Consider the following 22,548-nt stretch of genomic DNA (forward strand, 5'->3'; position numbering starts at 1 on the left):
TTTCTCTATTGCCCCCAACTCCCGCCCCAACAGTGGTCCCTTTTCACTTGGCTGGTTTCTGCAGTTACTCCACAGTGTTTTGAACATAACTTCCCTGAAGGTCCATAGCTTATGTTTTCATTCACTTAATTCATTCAGGGAATGACTTCATTACGCTGTAGAACAGTTTTGTATCTGTATATGCACGGTTCAGTTATGCAGGTAGGGGCCAGAACTTGCTGTCGAGTGAGACACCTGGGCACACATCTGTGCTTGGGAAGCAGGAAGCGGTGAGTGTTGGCTCTGTGGGGGCTTTGCCCTCTCCTCCGTTCACTCACCCAGGGCCTCAGTCAGCCTCTCCTACACCCTCATGGGCATGGCGAGGGCTGGCTTACAGGCGACCGGAATACCATCAAATTGACCACCACACTGTTTTGTCTCATTAGTGGAGTCTCCGTTTGTCTAGGAATGTAACTTGGGGTTTATAATGTTTGGTTTTTCCTGTCTCCTTCAGATTACTCCATCTCACTAACTTTCTCCTCAGCTTTTATCTCTCATTACCTTAGATCTCTAGTGGGGAAATTGGTTCCTGTGGTCTGTGTGTCACTCCTACCTCAAACACTCAAAGAATGTTCCCCTTTGAGTTTCTGATTGTCTTCTTCCTTATAAGAGTCATTAAAGCCAGTTACAAGCAGGCACTGCCAGTTCCTGTTCCTTTTACAAAGGTTTACTGAGGGATGAAATGTTCCCAAGCTTGGAACTGCAGAAATGCAGCTGCTAGGGGAAGTGGGATGAAGATAGATGTGCGAGGCAGCCGAGGCTCCAGAAGAACTTGTGTCTATAACCGTGGACACTGGGAGTGAAAGCTAAGGTGGACGCCTAACAGGGAACAGCAAGCAGAACTGTAGGTTTCCAGGAATGCCGGTCCCTCAGATACACCCAGAAGTCACTGGCTGGTAGTTTTGTGTTTGGCTTTGGGGGTGTGTGGGTTTGTGTGTTTCCCAGTAGTTTTTCACTTGTTTCCTTTTGATGAGCTTGTATTCTTTCAGTCTGGTCTGCAGGTTTTGTCTTGCTGATCAGTTTCTTTTTGGAAAGTTAGAAAGCTAATTCTCCTCAATTGCCTCTGTAGTTTTGACCTCTGATCTTTTTCAAGGCTCTTCTGAATCTGTACACCTTTTAATTTTGGTTGGTTTTCTGCGGGGCACACAGATGAATGTGCATCTCCATGAGTTCATTAAACTTGGGTTAGTGGAGTAGAGTTTTAAGTGGCTAAGATCTTTTCTGTCAACTTCACTATCTATTATTCATGGTCAAGTATACAACACACAGCTGCTGCACTGTACCCTGGCAAGCTGTTTGTCTGACAGCAGACAGAACCACACATAGGTGCACTCCTTAGCATTTTGAAATATTTCAGAAACGGATGTGCAACAAACTATGTGGCATAGAGTGAACCAGGAGGAAATCTGTCTGGAACTGTTCCAGGGGGAGAAAGGTTAGAGGCTGCTGAGAGGAACTAGAAAAGAGAACAAGGGGTTAGAACAACTTCTTTTAGAAAGATAGTTTGTGTGTACGATGTCAGATGGACAGGTGTGCTTTCACAGACTGCGTGGACAGTGCTTAGTGTTCACCTGGTGGCACGTAATAATCATGGCTGTCTCAACAGGATTTAAATGCTTATGCTCTGAGCTGCTGGTGGGAATTAGAGCACTGGAGAACTCCTTGGATGGTAGATGGGGATCATAGTTGAACTTGCTGCACAATGGCGGGCACACAGGGATACTCTTGCTGATAACTCCTGTTTTAGAGCTTCCTGTCAAGGAGGTTCAGGTAGCCTTGATAACAACTACCCTGTGGTGCTAGGTTGCTGGGGGTACACTTAGAACATAAAACTGCTAGTGCAGAAGAAAAGGGAGCTACAGAGGTGGGACCTCGAGAAGACCTAGCTTGTAAACACTAAGGCCCAGTGATAACTGAACAGGCTCACAATAGCAATTCATTAGATTAGGATCACACACTTATCAGAAGGCTCACAGAAAGGAAATTGGAAGCCCCTGACAAAGGGGTGTTAGGAAATGATTTATCTTGGAAGTGAAATGAAACCTGTAGAGGTTAGAGACTGAGAGTCAGGGTTACAATAGTATATCTTGAGTCAGAGTGCTAACTAGTACAACATGGAATACTCTTCTCTAAAGTAATTTCTACCCTTTACAATTGCAACCTATAACAATAAACTCATATGGTCACCCAGTTAGAATGTATCCATAACTGAAGTTTCCCAACACCTTTATTTGCATTCCAGGCCAATGTTCCTGTTTCTTAAACAGTGTGGCCATGAATCTCATGACCCAGTGGCTCATTGCCCCAGCTTTGAAAACATTGCTTCAGAGTTGGTCTAGATGGGGTGATGACTGCTGGAAAGAATGTGTGCTGGCAGGATGCCCAAGACTGATTGACTGGTCCTCAGCAGGTGCTGAGGCACAGGGATAATAGTTTGGGTCACAGTGACCAGCCCTGACTTCCTGACATGTCTAGTAGACGGGTAACTAAAGTGCTGGAGAGGCAAGGTTATGGTAATGGATAGATACTACTGGGTTTGCTACAGTGTTAGGCTGTACAGAGGACATCAGTGTCCCTGTATGAGCGAGGTTGTCACTCAGTGTTAGGGTTTCTACTTAGTGTGTTAAGTCCCTGGGTTCAATCTTCCAGAACTTCAAAGAAGAGGAGTCATTGGAATGGTTGTGCCTGCCCCAGATTTAGTACAGGAGTTGTAATGGATGCCCTACTGCCTGATGACTTGATCGCCTAGTTAGAGCAAGACCCTGCCCTACCCATCTTAGCTCAATGAACCAGAAACAAACTGTTTTAATAGAGTGCTGGGTATGAGGACAGAGGTATGAAAGTAGTTATGTGGGTTTTTTTTTTAGGAGAAGAAACATAAAAACAAGTTGAGAATTAATCTGAAAACAGCTAAGTGGTTATATAAGTGACACACTTTGGGGGGGGTAATCACAAAGCATGGGAATCAATAACAACCTTGAAGTACATCTTCAGAGAAGATAGAGTGGAATGCTATTCTATCATGGCAAAACAAATAAACCCACTGGATGCTTATCTAATGAAAGTTTAGACCTTTTTTAAAAAAAAAATCTGTAGGTTTGTTTGTTTTTTTTTTAAAGCAAAGACAATTGTGTTATTAGGAAGAGGAGTCTGGACGCTCTCTGGGACTGAGGCTGGAACTTTTCATAACCTTTATAACGTGTGCTGGTGTTTCACTCGTGCTGTGCAGGTGTGCACCTGCCCAGACATGCACCCCTCTTCTATTTATTTCAGATCACTCTTGGATTGTTTTCCTGTAACATTTCTCAAACACTTCTCCCCTGCCCCCCAAAGTTTTAGTTTTAGTTTCTCCTCAGTACAAATTTAGAGCATGGCCATCTTTTCGGACTCACCTTTGACAAGTCGCTAGTGAGAAGTTAGATTTGCTAGAGACAAAAGCCAAAGTAAATGCCAAGGCATTGTGAGGGAGTCATGAACTTTGGCCATAATGAGTACAATTTGCTCTTTAGTAGCCACCAACATAGTGCACACACAACTTGACTTTCTCACAAGAGCTGTTTCAGAGGTGTCCCGGAAGCTGCAGTACCGTAGCGGTGCTGAGTGCACTTGAACGCAGGTGTTGTGCTTTAGTGACAAGGATGACTAGTCTGTGTTGACCAGTAGATTTCATTGACAGTTGTCTACTAGTCTACTTTCTAATGAAGACTGCATAACAGCTAAGTGGATCCTTCCTGTTTTGGTTTCAGTAATTAGAAATCTCCTTAGGAGGAAAGTCCACCTAGGGAGGGGAGACCCAAGGGAAGCCCTGCTGTTCACTGCCGCCTTTCTCCTAACAACACCTTTCCTCCAGGGGCCAGTCGGAAGAACATATTCAATTAGCATCCTAAAGAGTCAGGGTTTAAATTCTGTTACCCAGCTGACTTCTCCAGATGACAGTAATTAACTGTTCTTTGTTGGGATTTTGGCTCTAGCCTCAAGTGGTTGCACCAGGTGACTGACTTGTTACATTATCAGGTTAACTTATTAGAATACAAATGCTTCTGAACAAGCAACTAGAAATGTAGTTTTTAAATGGAGTATCTCTTCACAACTGGTCAAGATGCATAAGTGTCTTAAGAGCATTCTGCTATGAATGGGATATCTGTATCATACTGTGTCTCCACAAGGCTCAAGACACATCTGAAAGAGAAGGCAGAATGATTTAAAAGTCGGAGGTCAGAAAAGGCTGGTATAAAACTGTCTCTGCATTCACGAGCTCAGAGCTGCTGTGCTTGCCCCCAACAAGACCTGGATCAAGCATGTCAACAGCCGAGAGCTGCTTGGGACGTTGAGGGCAGGGGTGGGGTTACGGTGTTTTTGTTTTATGGATCTGATCCCTGGTAGGTTGACCATGCTCCTGTGAATGGCCTCATACCAGTGCGTATATGGGCAGCACTAAGTGGACTCTATGGTGTTTTTTTTTTTTTTTTTAAAGGACTGGGAGTCGAGAAGAAAGTGAGGGGAATGAGGAGTTCTATGGTAAAGAGGAGGTGGATGTGATGAAATCTATTGTATGCATATATGAAATCTCAAAGAATAAGTTTAAGAGATACTTAGGTTTAAATGTGTGTGTGTGTGTGTGTGTTTTAAACACATTAAAAAATACATTTTTTTTTTCTCTTCTGTCTCACTTTTTCCCCCTCCCCTCAGCCCCTAGAATGCTGATTACAGATGTGCATAATCACAGCTGGCTTTCTTTCACTATTTTAATCTAGACCTACACTGAAAATTGCAACAAAACTTTGTGATTCTTATTTCATTTTAATTCTTGATCATTTAACCTTAGAGAGAAAAAAATATCCCCGACCTTCTTTCCTTTTGTTAGGAAGCTTGTAAACTGATCCATCCTCCCATTTCCTAGGATATTTAAAGCACCCTTCAAAGGCTTCTTAAGAAATACCTTGAGCTGAAGTGATGACTCAGCAGGCAGAGGCACTTTTCCACCCAGCCTGAGAATCAGAGTTCCATTCCTGGGACCCACATGGTGAAGGAGAGAGCCAGCTGCCCCAGGTTGTCCTCTGACCTCCACACAAGCACTGTGGATGGGCCTGCCTGTACTCAGATACATGTGTGCGAATAAATAAATGTAAATAAAATTTTTTACAAAGAACTTTTTTCTCCTCAGTCTTTCTGACTAAACTCTGACTCCACGTAGTTATGTTAGTTGTATATGTACACAAGTAGGGCTTTTCTTTTGGGAGGAAGGCTGGAGTAATGGCTCACTGGTTAAGAGCACTGACTGCTCTTCCAGAGGAAGAGTTTGGTTGCCAGTACCCACGTGGCAGCTCACCCGCCATCTGTAACTCCAGTTCCAGAGGACCCAACATCCTCTTCTGACCTCTGCAGCCATGGGCAGGCATGCAGGCAAAACGCTCATACATTAGATAAGGAGATATGGTTTTTGAAAAATATTTTTTTTCCAACTTCTCAGTTTTACTAACATAAGAGGGATTTTTTTCCTTTGCTCTCCTTGTTCCTGGACATGGCACCTAAACTTTGTGTGATTCTTCTTTATTGACAACACGTCTGAGCTGGGCCCATTGGGACACAGTCCACTTAACTCTGTGTACTTCCTGAACTGCTGCTGTTCATGGACAGACCCATGATGGGCACTAATAAATGCTAATGAAATTGTTCTTCTGTCAGCTGTCTGAATCGAAGAGACGAGAACCGAACTTTAGTTTTATTCATTTAGAAATGAATGTAGTGTGTCAGGTTGATCTCTGGGGAGAAGAGGTGACCGATGGCTGCAGGAGGACTGGTGTAAGGGAACAGGTACTCCCTTAGGCAGGGCAGTTTGGGGATAGGTTTCCTGCAGAACTGACATTTGTACTTGACAGAACGACAGGAATGAGTCATACACTCAGAAATCTGGGAGTGGTGGTGCCTGCTAGGGTAGAGGTCACAGCAGCGGGAGGCTGGCAGAGGCAGGGTATGGTGACTGGATCTGAGAAGGCCCAGACAAGTGGATCAGTTGGCACGGCTGGTCCTGGGGGCTGTGTTGGAGTTGGGTGGCCATGCTGATTGTAGTAAGAACTGAACTGCTGGTGAGGAGTAATGCGTGCCAACTGGGAGGTTGTGTCTTCAGTGGGTGGGGTGCTGCTTTTTATGAATTAATTTCAGTTGTGACTCTTTGGTGTGCCTGTGAGCTGTGCAACTCAGAGTTTGATTCAGGGAGCACGAACTACACCCTGCCTGCAGTATGGGGTTGGAGTAGAAATACCATTCAAAGCAGGAGTTAAGCCCAGCAAGCCTGTAAGATACATGTAATAATATCTGAGGACATGAAAGAGAGGAATTGGCAGTGATAGGAACAAGATACAGTTTATTATTTCCTGACGAGAATAACCGAGGATCTTTTCTTTTTGTCTTCACAAATTAGGGGCCCTGCTGAAGGTAGGGATCTAGTTCTGGCTCTGTGTTGTGCAATTCTGATCCTATGGGATCTGTATTAAGGAGTATTTTAAATAAACTGCTTGTGTAGCAGGGTTCCCCCCCCCCCAAGATTACTCTTTAAAAGCTGATAGTCTAGTAACACTGACAGCTGTCTGTGAGCAAGCACATATGAAGATAATGCATTAAGGCAGCAGGTGTCAAGACAGCATGGGAAATCACCTTGACTCAGAGCTTCCTTTAAGAATTTACTTTTGGGTGTGAGGGCCATCTGGCTTCCACATGCGTCCCTGTCCCTCCGTTGACTCAGCTGGTCTGGCTGCCTGGACAGATGTCCCCTTCCTCATCCCTCCTCCTGTCAAGGATCTAGAATAGCTGTGCTCCCCTGCTAGAGCCTCCAAACAAGCTCTCACGAACTTATTTTCAGATCCAGGACAACCAGAGCTGCACAGAGAAACCCTGACACAAAAGCAAGAACAATTTTTTAAATTTTTTTTTTTATTTTTTTACTTTCTTGGCCTGAGTAGTGATGCACACCTTTATCCAAGCATCCCAAAGAGAGGCAGGACAGAGGTGGACAGGACTCTGCAGTCTAGGCTGGCCTGGTCTATAATATAAGTTCCACCAGGACAACCAAGGCCTGAGAAACAGTTCCTCCAACTTAATAAATTAACTATAATAATGAAAAAAAGTAAATCATTTTAAAAATTTACCTTCTCTTATATGCAGAATGTAGTTTTTAAAAATAGACATGAGGCTGGCAGTAATGGTGCATACCTTTAATCCCAGTACTCAGGAGGCAGAAGCAGGCAGCTCTATGAGTTCTGAGCCAGCCTGATCTACAAATTGAGTTCCAGGTCAGCCAGGGCTGCTACACAGAAACTCTGTCTCCAAAATCCCGGTGGGTGGATGGATGGATGGATGGATGGATGGATGGTAGGTATGCTGCTGTGAATGGACACCATGACCAAGGCAGCTCTTAAGGACACCATTTAATTGGGGCTGGCTTACAGGTCCAGAGGTTCGTCCATTATAATCAAGGTGAGAAGCATGGCAGCATCCAGGCAGGCATGGCACTGGAGACAGAGCTGAGAGTTCTACATCTTGTTCCAGAAGGAACCAGGAGAAGACTGGCTTCCAGGCAGCTTGGACAAGGGTCTTAAAGCCCACATCCACAGTGACATACTTCCTCCAACAAGGCCTCCTAATAGTGCCACTCCCTGGACAAAGCATATTCAAACTACCACAGACGGAGAGATGAAATAGAAGGGGGAGTATGTAAGAGGAAGATGACCACCGAGAGGTAGGGAGGGGACAAGAGAGAGTGATCAGGCATGTGAATATACTCAAAGTACGTTATAGACATAGTAATATGAATGTGATTTTGTACAATTTTTGTACTTTTTTCTAAATGTGCATTAATAATATAATTGGAGGGGCTGGAGAGATGCCTGTGGTTAAGAGCACTGACTGCTCTTCCAGAGGTCCTGAGTTCTGTTCCCAGCACCCACATAGCGCAAACTATCTATAATGGGATCCGATGCCCTCTTCTGGTGTGTCTGAAGACAGCGACAGTGTACTCATACCTAAAATAAATATATAATTGGAAAGTCTGGGAAGACAACTCAGTTGGTAATGCACTTTCCTTGTAGTTCCGCCCATAGCACTGACAGTTTGTGTTTTGTTTTATTTTACCCTGGGCATGGAGAAGTGGAAGACTGACAGAGCCTGTGAGCTCAGTGTCCAGCCAGTAAGAACACCTATGACATAAAAAGTGAGAGGATGAGCAGTGCCTGAAGGAGGGCTAACATTGAAGACTGTCCTGGGCTTCCATAGGCGTGGACATGTGCACAGACACAAACCCCAAACTTGTCAGTTACTGGAATGGAGGGAGGTTTACACAGGAATTGCACCTGCCCTCCCTCTCTTTTCCCATTTTTGTTTGTTCATTTAGTTCTTTATTTAGGTTTCTATTTTCACATGTATGAGTGTTTAACATATGTGTATATATGTATGTGTATGTACCATCTGTATGCCTAGTGCCTACTCATAGGTCAAAGGAGGCTATCTATCTTAGTTAGGGTTTTATTGCTGTGAAGAGACCCCCATGACCAAGGCATCTCTTGTAAGGACAACGTTGTTGAGGCTGGCTTACAGGTTCAGGGTTTCAGTCCATTATCATCAAGGCAGGAGTATGGCAGCATCCAAGCAGGCATTGTATAGGAGGAGCGGAGAGTTTGACATCTTGATCTGAAGCTGCTAGCAGAATACTGGCTTCCAGGCAGCTAGGATTAGGGTTTAAAGCCCACACCCACAGTGACACACCTACTTCAACAGGGCCACACCTACTACCTGGGCCGAGCATCTACAAACCATCACAGTGTCCAGTCCCCAGGATTGGGTCCCCAGTAGTTATAAGCCACTAAGAGGGTGCTGGGACTCAAACCTGGCTGCTCTGGTAAAGCAGCCAGAGCTCTTTGTCATTGGATCCTTCTCTCTAGCCCTGGTCCTTTCCTTTTAGAGGATTTCCCTTAACTGTCCCATATGCTTGTTGGTCAGTCATACTTAAGAATATCACAGAGATGTTTACATGGTTATAGCTTAATTGATTATCTTCTCATAAAAAGCCTATATTTCACCTTTGAAATTATTTACACGGGTGGTTAACCGTGTTTCTTTACTAGAGTGGGTTTTTGCTATGGGTTTTGTTTATTTTTGATTATCAACATTTAATTTGGTATTACATGTGTAGGAGGGAGCCGGACTTACAGGCAGCTATGAGCTGCCCCGACGTGTACTGGGGGGGTGTCACACTTGGTATCTGTTCATGCGTCTCTTAAATCACTGAGCCGCCCCTCTAGCTCTAGAGCGGCTTTTTTGTAGAGCAGGTTTTTTTAAATCTAGATATGCCAATAATTCTAAACTGTTTGTTCTCTTTTACAGGAAAATCCTCATTGACAATTCAGTTTGTTGAAGGCCAATTTGTTGATTCCTACGATCCAACCATAGAAAACAGTGAGTATTGTTTTCAACTACTTAGGAACTGAGAAAGCATGTCTCATACACAAATACTATTTGTATAGTCTTGAAGGTGTGGTTACAGGGGGTAATCTGTTAAGTTTATATTTCTCCAGTGGGGGAGTTAAAGAAGATTGACAGAATTTTTACTCTGTGTACCCTGAATTTTTTCTTTTATTCAGGGCCATGTCCTCTGACATAAAAGAAAGTGGTGTCTCAGTAAGACTCTGCTCCCATACTGGAACCTAAGACTCTGCTCCCATACTGGAACCTTCATACACAAAGGCAGCTTCAAGAATAAGGAATTGAGAGCAGTCTTATTTTTATCCCCACCCCCTCCACTCAGCAGGAGCCTTTGTATAGGTGTCAAGTTTGGAAAGAATGAAAACCCTCTAAACCCTTGTACCTTGAGGAGCACCCTACTCTGAGTCCTAAAGACTTGAAAGAGGCTGCTGGCAAACATGCTATTCTGGGATCCCAGCAGGTGCCGCAGCACTGGAAAAGAAGTTGTTTCTAAGTGTTGTATTTCCTATCACAAGCAAGAAAGGGCATGTGCAGCAGAGCCAGTGGCCTTCAGTGTGTTGTCTCTGGGACCCTTACAGATGCTCGGGCTGGGACACGGCACATCCGCAGCACCTGCTCTGTCAGGAGCTCAGCCTTGTTCTCAGTGTTTTAGAGTCCTTCATAGACTCTGGAGCCGGGTGTGAACCGCTTGAGACCAGGACTCATGGAGGAGAGTGTGCTGTCGGGAGCATACAGATTTGGCATGTTAGATGGAAGCAGAGTCAGTGGCTAGGCTCAGAGAAGCGCTGGTGGGCTTTGGCTCTCAGTGAGAGTGAGAGTCTACAGGTCAGAAAGGCCTGGTGTGGAAAGAGTATATGAATTAAAGTTTCAGCATCTGGAAACATGGTGGTTTGGATAGTTTTGTGGGAGTTAATGAGGGAGAGGGAGGCTGATGGCTCTCAGTGTTTGCTGCCAGAGTTCCAAGTTGATCTGTGTCTCCTAACTTGATGGAATTCCACACGTGCTCCTCTGAGCAGTAAAGTCTGCAGCAAGAGCAGAAATGATTATCAAATCAAATATCCCTTGAGACTTTGTGGGGGCAGTATTTTGTCACTGGGTTCTATTTACTATACTTTCATGTTCTTATCAGGGTAGCCTCTATTTTGTTACTCCACTATTTGGTAAGAAAGCAATGTTAGGTGATAACCATGAACTTGGAAGAGAAGAACATGAATTTGAAAGAGGGAAAGGGTTTCAGGCCAACCAAAGCTACATATTTAGACTTGGTCTTACCCTCCCCCCAAAAATTGAAGGTGTAGAAATAACCTAATAATTATTTTATACTTAACCTTTAACCTTTATCATTATCATCTTTTTTGTAGTATTAACTTACCAACCTAATGAGTACTAAACTTGGAGGTTGTGGTTGACAAGCAAGAACAGGAGCAGTTTATAACCTGTGTCATTTCAGGGTTAGTTGGCACTATGACTTGTGGTTAGGATTTTTGGTTGGTTGCATGGTTTGGGGGGGTTGTTTGTTTGTTTGTTTGTTTGTTTGTTTTTGAGTCAGGGCTTCTTTGTGTAGCAGCCCTGGCTGTCCTGGCTCTGTAGACAGGCATGTGCTGCCGCCACCTGTCTGGTTTAAGAAATTCTGATGAAGAATCTCTCAGTGTTACTAAGCATGGCTTGCTCATGGTAAATATGAATTAAGGATGCTTAACATACCTTAGTGATTCCATCTTACTCTGAGCCAGAGTTTCAAAAATCTGTTCCTTTTGTTTGCACAAGACTTCACCAGTAAATAACTATAGCCTGCTTGCAGGCTTCACCTAGTACTCATATCTCCAGTAGGGGGCAGGAGGTGGGGACGGTCTAGAACTCCTGCTCCGCTTTCTGAATGCTTGGACAGGTGGTTACCACCAGGCCTAGGTTTCCTGCGTTCAATTTTACTTGTTATTCACAGCATTGCTAGCATATTTTAGATTGATTGACTGCCTTAACTATTTTCTTTTATGTTGATTTCATACGTGTATAGAATGTATTTTGGTCATTTTCATCTCTGTTATCTGTTGCTGTAGTTTTTAATCTGCTCTACTCTTCCCCTGTGGCGGTGGGAATACTCTGGTTTCTCGAGTGAAAGACACACACACAGACACACACACACAGCACCTTATGTTTATCTGCCTTGATCAGCTCAGTAGCTGCACTGCTTCTAACCATCCATGGTGTTAATGCCTTCCATTCAGTACTCCTGAATTATTACTTACTAAAGTCTATATTCCATCTTTGTTACCCTAGACCCAGTGGGAGAAGGAAGTCTTGGGACTGCTCTTCCCGGCTCTCACGTGCCACAGCTCTGAAGCCTGCGTCTTCTCTCCCAGCAGTGGCAGTTCTCTACCTCTCGGTTCCCTTGCCAGTGGGTCCAAGTCCCTCTTCTGTCTCCCTCCCCAGCCATTGGCCGCTAGCAACTTTTTATTTGCCAATCAGAACCAGCTGGGGGCAAGGACCCTCAGCATCTCATACATGTAATTCTCATGAAGTTCCCAAATAACATAATGCAGTACACAATAAACCAAATCCACAAACAATTATCCTCCCCCCCCCCCCCCCGACTTTCTAAGTATATTTTCTGCCTGTGCCCCTTTTCCTAGACACAGTACCAAGTCCTATGGTAGTTCTATGGGTTTCCCATCTTCACTGAGACATCAGCTCAGAGTCAGGGACTTAGAGCAGTGCAGGCATGTGGCACAGTGCTGCAGCTGCAGTAGTACCCAGCAAGTAAGCATACCTCGCAACAACTCCAGCTGTTTAGTTCTAATTCATTCTAGCTGTTTTCACCAGTGTTTCTTAGATAATTTTCATCACCCCTGACTGACTCATTGAAAGCTCCTGCAGTGTTAGGTGACACCAGGTGAGAAGTCAAAGTAAAGTTCTTCTGTAGAAGAAGATCCTTTTCACTGTTTTGAATCAGAACCTCACTGTGTAGCTCCTGCAGATCTAAAACTTGCTGTGTAGACCAGGCTGGTCCTAAATCTTCCTGCCTCTGCCTCCCAAATGCTGACTTTGTAAATATGACACTCTACCCAGATATCAGTACATTTATATTGGAGATTTTCCATCTCGAATTATTCTTGTTCAGTTTTCATCTGGTTTACCTGTTTCCTGAATGTGACCATTTCTAGAAAAGCATCAAGAATGTTGTCTTTGTGAACCTGCCCATCACCCTTGCTTGCATTTAGAATGGGGTAACACTAGCGAGTAGGGTTCTTTCCCTCAGCACATGTTTTACATGGTATCCTCTGCCTTTCTCTTTGTTGCTTAGTTTTCGGAATAGTTTCTATTTGTTGCTTGGGTGGTGAAACACATTGGGACACACTTTCTGTTTTGTGTGTGTGTGTGTGTGTGTGTTCTATTTTCTTGTGGGGCTTCAGATCTACTTGCTAAGGTTTGTGGCTGTGAGTCATCCCTCTTGTGTTTGGAAGCCCATCCCCTTGAAATTCTGAACTGATTTTTCTCCTTTCTGGCTGTGACAAATTGCCTGGCTCTTTAAGTTGAGAAAGGAATGATGGTCTCAGCTCAGAACATATCCATTGTTGCACTAGCTCAGTAAAATTGTTATTTTGTTTGCCTCTTTTTTTTTTTTTTTTTTTTTTTTGGTGTTCTGCAGCCTCTCAACACTTACTGCTAAGTGCTTCTTTGTGCTCTGGCATCAGACTTCCTTTGAATTAGGGAAATCTTTTGTGGTTTTGGTTCATTCTAGACTTCTGGCTTTTCATAGTATATTTCACTTGTTCATAAGAGGAAGCGTTCTCCATGGAGTAGTCGGATTATTTTTTATAGGATATGACAAGACTATTAGGGACTTAGTTGATCACTTGTCATTGTTGAAACTTTTAAGTAATCTAGGGTTAATTTATTTAAACGAGTATTTTATTTTCTTTTTCTTTGTAGCATTCACCAAGTTGATCACAGTAAATGGGCAAGAGTATCATCTTCAGCTTGTAGACACAGCGGGGCAGGTAAGTGGCCCTCAGAGTTTCCTGCAGTGGGTCTGACAGGCCTGCCCAGCAGCAGCCCTCACACACACTCAGGGTCTCAGGCTGTGGGTACCACAGAATGTTAATGTTCTATCTGCCTGGTCTTTTCTAAGACCACGTGGCAGATATCTGAGGAATTTGGTTTTCTACTTCAGAATTGTTCTAACTATATATATATTGTTAGCAGAACTTGGGTTGACACTCACTACAGAACGATGAAACTTTAATTCTGTATTTAAGAATCATATTACTCCTTCCCTTTGGCCCTCCATAATGTGCATTTTCCTACATTAAGAGAAAAATCAAGTATTTCTCAGAGAACTGGCAAGAGAAGTAAAGCTTATTTCATCGTGAGGACTTGAGCCAGAAAACACAGATCAGTTAGATTATGTGACGGTCAGGTTTAACTGAGAACTTTACTTGATGAGTAATTACCAAAAGTTAAGCACCAGAAAGAGAGACAGTCAGGCTAGTGAGTACAGCAGTGCTGTATGCAATGCATCCCTGGGCTGCAGACAGGGACAGAGGAGAAAGAAAGAAGGGAGGACCGTGGGGAACAGAGGAGCCCTTTGACAGCTTAGCTGCTTGTTTCCATAGCACCCAGTGCTGCCTTTCCTAGAAACCATTTTGTTAGACTGACTCTGCCCCTGTTCACTGGAGGGTGAGGAGTACAAAGAGCTGGACTTCCAGCTCTGACTCGTCTGCCCTTGCAGTGCAGTCACAAAGGGTCAGGATAGCGGGCTGTGGGCGCGGGCTCTAATCTGCAGTGTTGAATGGAGGCATCTGTATGCATAGACAACAGACCTCTCAGAACTGGGAGGGGAGATCCCTGAAGTATAGAAATCGGGTCCATTTGTATGGGCATATTGGAATGGACCTAAAATAATGGGATGTGTCCTGTACTTAGAAATTTCCTTCTGGTTTTTTTTTTTTTTTTTTGAAGTATGCACAGAGGGGGGGTATGAAGTAGGTAACAGCTGAACAGAGTGATATTAGCACTTGGAGAATCCTGGAGTTCTTGTTCTAGAAGCAAATAAACCCTGACTATGCGAGGCCTTGAGCTTCTAGAGCACTGTGCCATGTACTTTCCTTCCCAGCCTGTGGGGTCGTGAGGACACAGACCCATGCTAGTATCAGAAAGAAGATCAGCAGGGCTCATTAAAATAAGAGATGGTAACAGCCCTGGCAATGGCATAGACAACAGACCTCTCTCAGAACTAGGAGGGGGAATCCCTGAAGTATAGAAATCGGGTCCAGTTTTGCAGGCTTCTCTTTGTCCTTGTAGTTGAATAGACAGCTGATTACCTGAATTAAATACACATTTAATGTGAAGGACACTGTTACTAGGGTTGTTGATAAACCAGGTTTATACTTAGGCTTCTAGGCAAAGGTGTTTAGACTAGGACTCTGACACTACCTTGGCCTTGGTGTGCTTTTGTATCTTTGGAATCCTTTTGAAGCTCCTAAAAAGTGAGGGTTAAGTCTGGAGCCCACCAAGAAGCTTTGAGTTGGGCAGGGCATGGTGCACACCTGTAATCCTAACACTCAAGAGGTCAAGGCAGATGGGTCTCCAGGCTTTGAGTCTCAGCTACTCTTACTTACCTAGTGACCTGGAGACAGAGGATGAGCTTGGCTGTGCCCGCTGCTTTCTTGGTATCAGCCTGCACAGGATCGTCAGGTTGAAGTTTCTGTAGACTTTATCCCTTAGACCAGAGGGTGTTCCTCCTGCGATTGACAGGGACCTTTAAGAGAGCTGGAGAGGAAATGTCTTCCTGTGGCTTTCTGGATCAACACAAGTATATTCTTCTAAGGAAGTGCTTTGCTCTAACCATGGACATACAGTTGGCTGGGCATCAAAGAATCTTAAGTGCTTTTAATGGTCTGATGATGCAGGTAATAAACCTGGCAGGCTCCTAGCTTGGGGATGATATGTGCTATGTAGTTCAGAGCAGTACTTGGGTTACCACTGTCACTCTGGTGAGCTTCTTGTTACTGGATAATGCATCCAGAGTTGACTACTTTGAATAATTCTCACCTTTGCTAATCTTAATAGTTTGTAAAGATTATGTTTAGTGTTTGGGTCACAGCAGTGCAGCCCGGCACCTCCAGCTGTTGCTGTTCCCCCCTTACTCCACAGAGAAGGAATCTCCTACCTCTGGCTTCAGATTGATGAGGTCCAGGACTGCTGGTGGTAAATAGTAAGGGCTGGCGATTATAGGCACATTCTTTTTATTTTCTGTGTATGGGTGTTTTGTGTACATGAATGAATGTCTGTGCACCACATAAGTGGACTACACACAGAGGCCAGAAGGGGACATCAGATATGCTGGCACTGGGGTTTCAGATAGTTGTGAGTTACTTGAAAAGTTGAGGCAGGAGGATCACTAGAGTTACAGATCAGCCTGAACAGTTTAAGTAGACCATATCTCAAAATTATCATATCATCATCATCTAATAAATTTATACAGTAGTCTGTACATTTTAGAAAACTGTACACCATAAATATTCATAATAAATCTTAAGTGCTCTTTGTGGTTTATGTCAGCACCAACATGAGTAGGTGTACTTAATGACAAGGACTCATTCTGAACAGTGGGACCTCAGGAGATTCACCATTGTTGTGAAGGTTATGTACTGGGGGCTAGAGAGATGGCGCCTCAGAAGATCTAAGTTGTATGGCCACACTGGATAGCTCACAGTGCCTGGAATTCCTGTTGCAGAGGATCACCCTCTTCTGTCCTCCGCAGGTACCTGCACACATTTAAATCCATATGGGCACATAAACGTACACAAAAAGAGTAAATCAACATTTTTTGTTTTTTAAAGAATTAATGTATCTAGCAGGACATAGGTGGTACCCACCACATCTATAAGCCCAGCACTCTGGAGGCTGAAGCAGGATAGTGAACCTTGCCTCCAAATAAAATAAATGTGTTGTCAGGCTGTGGTGGCACGCACCTTTAATCCCAGTACTCTGGAGGCAAAGGCAGGTGGATCTCTGTCAGTTCAAGGCCAGCCAGGGATGCCCAGAGAAACCTTGTCTTGGAAAACCAAATAATAATAAAGTAAATGTGTATGTGGTATACTCACTACAGTCTTCTTAAACCTCTAGCACTACTACAGACAGTGTAATACATTGTGTTACAGTGGTAAGATCCCGGTGCAATAATAGGATTTTCCAGCTCAGTTGTAATTTCATGGGACCACCATTGTCATGTGGTTCATTGGTGGCCAGATCATCATGATAGCACTACCTACGTTCACTACATGACTATATTGTGGCTTAGTTGTCCAGCTAAAGAGAATGAGGAATGTGGTTAATATAACTTGCTCAGTTTAAGTTTGCATGAGACATTTTGGGCTGACCTAATTCTGAGGTGAGATGCTTTAGTAAATCTAAACTCTAAGCTATGCCTGGCACAAGCCTGTATTCCTGACCCTAACGAAGAAGAGGCTGGAAGATCAGGAGTTCAAATTAATTCTTGACAACATAGCATGTTTGAGTGAGGCCAGCCTGGGCTACAAAACCCTGTCTCAAAACAAAAACAAGAGCTTTAGAAAAATATATTTTAAAACTACAGACAGAGCCAGTCAACAGTTTTATAATGTAACCAATTTTATCATTAAAAATTGTGCTTTACCAGTCTGTGGACTCAGGAGGCAGAGACAGGTAGATCTCTGTGAGTTTGAGAACAGCCAGGGATATATGGAGAAACTGTTTTGAACCCTCCTTTAAAAAAAAAATGTGCTTTAAATATTTATAGCTTAAAGTTAAATTTTATTACAATAAAATAAATAATAAAATGTAATTAAGGCATAACACTGTATTTTTCCATTACAATATACAATGAACATGTAAATACGGTATTGTATTTTTTTCTCTTTTTATCAAAAAAAGAGATAGATCTCTACCACAGAACTTATTTCATAAGCACAGAGCCTCTGGTGGCATGGCAGGCAGCTGTAGGCTATATCATATTTTTGACCTATTATGTTGTCAGTATTGCATCTGCAGCAGTGCTGCCATGAGCACCCTCGTTTCTCATTGTAGCTGACGACTAGTGTGTATGGAAAGAAGCCTCATGTGTCAGTGTGTGGGTTAGTAGGTGTAAACACAGGTATAGGCCAGAGGTTGGCGCTGTGTGTCCTCCTCAGTTGCCCCTGGCTTCCTTTTAGAAGAGGTCTCACTGACCCTGCAGCTCATGGGTGTGGCTGCACTGGTCACTCCTCCACGCTGGCTTCGGAGTCTCTCCTTGGTTCCTCGTGCTCACAAGGCAGGCACTTTGTAGCCAGGCCATTGTTATCTTTAAGTCTTTGATTCCTGTGTAGAGTACAATTTTACTGATGTACAAATTAAGAGAGCACACCGACTCCCTCAAAGGCTCTGTGGGTATAATTGTCCATTTGCTGTTTTTAAGAGCACTGTTACTGTGGACTCACTTCCATACATAACTGCATCTTTTTACACTTCTCCAATCAATTCATTCATGAGCCAGCACGAGCTAATTATTGTAGCTTTATTCAAATGCCTACCGGATTGTTCCTTTCTTTAAAAATTCATTTTTATTAGTCTGTTCACATGTTAACTTAGCATTAATTATTGACTGTCCCATGACCCTGCCTTGACACAGCCTTTTGGGAATGTTAAAATTTTTTTCATACATCAAACACATCCCCAACACTCTTCCCCCCCCTCCCCCAGGCAGGTTCTTAAATAGCTCTGTCTGGCATGAAACCTTTTTCTTTGATTTAATCTCTTTAAATAATACATGAAAAACTTGGGATAGCCGGGTGGTGGGGGCGCACGCCTGTAATCCCAGCACTCTGGGAGGCAGAGGATTTCTGAGTTGGAGGCCAGCCTGGTGTACAGAGTGAGTTCCAGGACAGCCAGGGCTATACAGAGAAACCCTGTCTTGAAAAAAACAAATCCAAAAAACCAAAAAAAAAAAAAAAAAAGAAAAAATTGGGATAAAGATTGTTTACTCTGCTTTATGAAGACAACTCAAATGTAATTACTTTTTTTCCCACAGGATGAATATTCCATTTTTCCTCAGACATACTCCATAGATATTAATGGTTATATTCTCGTGTATTCTGTTACATCAATCAAAAGGTAAGACTCTAGCAGCCTGCTTGGATTTTTACTGTACATAGACCCTTTTAAAAGACTGTGCTAGAATTAATAATAACAGAATTAGTTACTACACTAAATGTTTTCAGTGATTTTTCTTGTGAAGGAATCAGTTTATTACAGGGAATAGAGTCCTCAGTAATTTGCATCACACTAATAAAATAAAATCCATTTTCTTACTTGATACTGCCTAGGTTGTAACTGAATGTGATCTGAGCTTTTCTGATATGTAAATGGGAAGTAGTGAATTGGTTTTATGTTTTGTGTGTTTTGCAATATTAATATGGAATTGACCTAGCAATTTAGGGAGTTGAGTTTGTTTGCATGCTTTGTCCTGTGGGTTTGTGAAACGAGACCTTTGAATGATCAGGTTCCCTGACTAAAATGCACCGCTGCTTTGTTAGTGAGAATTAATTCTGGTTCCTTTAAGCAACGCATTTGTTACCAGGGATGGCATTCATTGTCACAAAAAGGAGTGGTCTGTTGCAGCAGACACAGATGTGGCTGAATATGTAAGGAGAATTCATGATGATGGAACAGCTTGTTTTTGAGGATTCATAGAAATACCAGTGTTGGTAGCAGTTTGATGGCTAGCTGACTGACCTCTTTTCAGTGTGTGAAATGTCAGTCTGTCACCCTGTCTGCCTTTTTAATGATGTGTTACTGATGCTGGGGAGGCGGCTCTATTGATAAAGTATCTTTAGCTGTCCAAGTATAGAACCTGAGTTTGGATCCAACACCCATGTAAAAGCCAGGCATGATAGCATGTGCCTATAACTCTACTTCAAATAGAAGGATCTCTGGGGCTCTATAGCCAGCCAGGCTAGCTAGTCAGCAAGCCCAGGTTCAGTTCAGTAAGACCCTGTCTCAGAGACTCAGTGACTGAGGAAGGCACCTTAGGTCAACCATACTGCACACCTACCCTTGCACACATAAAGAGAACAATTGTCAAACAGCTCACCACTGTTTCCTTAAGGGAATCCTTCTTCAGATGCCTTGTTTTTTACCTTAGTAGAGAGAAATTAAACACACAACTGCCAAAGGAACTTGCCCAGGGTTGCAGAGGCTGTATGTGGCATTGGCTGGTTGCCCGCTCCTCAGTCAAGGCCAGCTCTCTAGTTGAGTTTCACTGCAGCGCTGGGATTGTTCCGTCCTTACTGCATGTGGCTGCTAAAATCAGCTCGAATTTAACAAGATGTAAAGTTCAGTTCCTTACTGGCCCTAGCTAGCTACATTTCAACTGTTCAGTCAGCCTTACGGGGCAGTGTTTAGGTTCTTAACCACTACACACTATTGGTAACAGAAGTGTGTTTCCTCCTCTGTGGGCATGCCTGCCTGCATCCATGCATGCATCCATGGCAGGGGTCTCATACCTTGAAGTGTTGATGTGTAACTGGAAACTAGGTACTGCCAGTCCCTGCTTATACCTGAGTTAAAACAAACCTGGCCAGCTCCATGATCCTGGGAAACAGTTGGAGAAATGTAGATGTAGCTCTCAGGATACCCAGGAAGATACTATAAACATTGTACTACTCTGTGTTTTATGTTTTAGGTTTTGTTTTATTTACTTTTTCTTTCACTAAATTATTGAACCATCTTTTTCACTCTCTGCTTTAAAAAACAAAAACAAAAAAACAAAAGCAGAGTCTCACTATGAAGCCCTGGCACTCCTGTAACACTGTTTGGACCAGTGTAGCCTTAGACTCACAGAGAACCATCTTCTCTGCCTCATGAGTGATGGGATTAAAGGCGTGCTGCCATTCCCAGCTGATAAATGATCTCACCATGTAGCCCTGGCTGTCCTGAAATTCACATGTAGACCAGGCTAGCCTCCCGAGAGCTGGGCTTAAGGGCAACCGCAGAAAGGACTGAAGGCTGCCAGGTTCTGGGCAGCTTTACAAGTTGCCGTGTGTGCTGTTGATGCTCCCAGCAGGCCAAGTGAGGACGGGAGTGCTTGTGTCCATTAGCCAGTGGGCAGACGTAGAAAGGACATAGATGGTAGTAAAAGCCAGGGTTGGCATCACCCAGTGAGTGATTGTACTTAGGAAGGAGGGGGAGCCAGGGGTGGTGTCACATGTCTCTCTAACCCCAGCACTGTGGAGATAGGGGCAGACAGAACTGGCCAAGCCCAAGCTAGTCAGGGCTATACCTTGAGCATGCCAAAAAGGGGGCGGGGGAGAGATGATCAGTAGGGCATACCACCTCAAAAAATGTACTTCCAGATTGCACTTAAACATTCTGTTCTTTAATAGATGCAGTTTGAGGGCACAGTAGGTGTTGTGGTTTGTTGGCCCAGTGCTAGACTTTAGGTAAGACAGAGTAGTCACAATACAGATCCTGAGTGCCGTATGTGAAGAGAGTTATTAATTCTTTGTTCAAGTTAACAATGATGAACCTGTGGTATTTTTTTCCTACTGTAGATGTAAGTTTTTAAATTTCTCCATTAAAATGATGTTCCATGCCTTTTGTCTTGCAGTTTTGAAGTAATTAAAGTTATCCACGGCAAGTTGTTGGACATGGTGGGCAAAGTGCAGTAAGTAGCAGTGACGCTTGTCTAGAAGTGTGCTAGCATATCCTCAGGTGGGAGCTGGCTCGCACTCACAACTCTCGTGTTCTCTCCTCACAGGATACCTATTATGTTGGTTGGAAATAAGAAAGACCTGCATATGGAAAGGTGTGTTGCTCTGAAGTCCAAGAAAATGTAGTCACCAAAACGCCGTAAACTCTGTTCTCCTGGCTGCCATTATGTACAGCAGAGGCAATATGCAGTGTAAATGCCACACTTGTTTAGAGCAAGGAGCAAACTGGGACATTCTCCTGGGGTTAGTTAGCATGACAGGTGCTATTTAGTTGTCACGTAGTACCCTTGCACACTAGTTGTGATGAGCAGGGCAGGGACACCATGCCCAAAGAGCTGAGACTAACTTGGCTGGTTGGTGCTCTGGTGAACTGTGGCCCGACCGGATTTTCCCTGGCCCTGAGTGCTTAAGACCTTGCCATAGCCAGCAGATGGAGGCTGATCCCACGGTAGTGGGAAGCAGGCGCCTTTCTGAACCTGCAAGCCTTGTCCACTCTGTTGTAGCCATGCAGAGTTAAGTGCTCCTGCATTGCTTCCTGATGACACAGAGCGCAGGGTTCTGCTTACAGGAAAGTTGCCTGCTAAATTAGTCATAGCTTTTTACAAGACAGAAAACAAAGAATCAGAACTGTCTTCTCCCTTTAGGGTGATCAGTTATGAAGAAGGAAAGGCTTTGGCAGAATCTTGGAATGCAGCTTTTTTGGAATCTTCTGCTAAAGAAAATCAGGTATGTCATTTCTGAAATTAACTTTAGGTCACTCTCGTTAGTCAAAAGCATATATTCCTTCAGTTGGATCTTACCTGTCTTTTTTTTTTTTTTTTTTTTTTTTTTTTTTTTTTTTTTTGGATTTAGTTTTTTCGAGACAGGGTTTCTCTGTGTAGCCCTGGCTGTCCTAGAACTCACTCTGGTAGACCAGGCTGGCCTCGAACTCAGAAATCCGCCTGCCTCTGCCTTCCAGAGCACTGGGATTACAGGCGTGCACCACTACCGTCCGGCTTACCTATCATTTCTAATATCGACTTTAGAGTGTTTTAAAAAGATACTAATAGGGGCTGGTGAGATGGCTCAGCAGTTAAGAGCACTGACTGCTCTTCTGAAGGTCAGGAGTTCAAATCCCAGCAACCACATGGTGGCTTACAACCATCTTAATGAGATCTGATGCCCTCTTCGGGTGTGTCTGAAGACAGCTACAGTGTACTTACATATGATAATAAATAAATCTTTAAAAAAAAAAGATACTAATAATTCCTAAGTTTTGTAAATACTCTGCTCTGGCAGGCCTAGAAGGCCTGTGGAGAAGGGTGAATGT

General features: G+C 43.6%; 1 protein-coding gene across 1 annotated transcript in view; it reads left to right on the forward strand.

Moving 5' to 3' along the window:
* The window catches only part of Rheb (Ras homolog, mTORC1 binding), a 37,245-nt gene that overhangs the window by 11,173 nt on the left and 3,524 nt on the right, over positions 1–22,548 (forward strand). The window contains exons 2-7 of the mRNA XM_052172998.1: positions 9,415–9,486; positions 13,444–13,511; positions 18,560–18,642; positions 21,137–21,193; positions 21,287–21,334; positions 21,884–21,965. Coding sequence (XP_052028958.1) covers positions 9,415–9,486; positions 13,444–13,511; positions 18,560–18,642; positions 21,137–21,193; positions 21,287–21,334; positions 21,884–21,965 — 410 coding nt within the window. The remainder of the gene's footprint in view (positions 1–9,414; positions 9,487–13,443; positions 13,512–18,559; positions 18,643–21,136; positions 21,194–21,286; positions 21,335–21,883; positions 21,966–22,548) is intronic.

Source organism: Apodemus sylvaticus, chromosome 2 (assembly GCF_947179515.1).
Source record: "Apodemus sylvaticus chromosome 2, mApoSyl1.1, whole genome shotgun sequence".
NCBI classification, from domain to species: Eukaryota; Metazoa; Chordata; class Mammalia; order Rodentia; family Muridae; genus Apodemus; species Apodemus sylvaticus.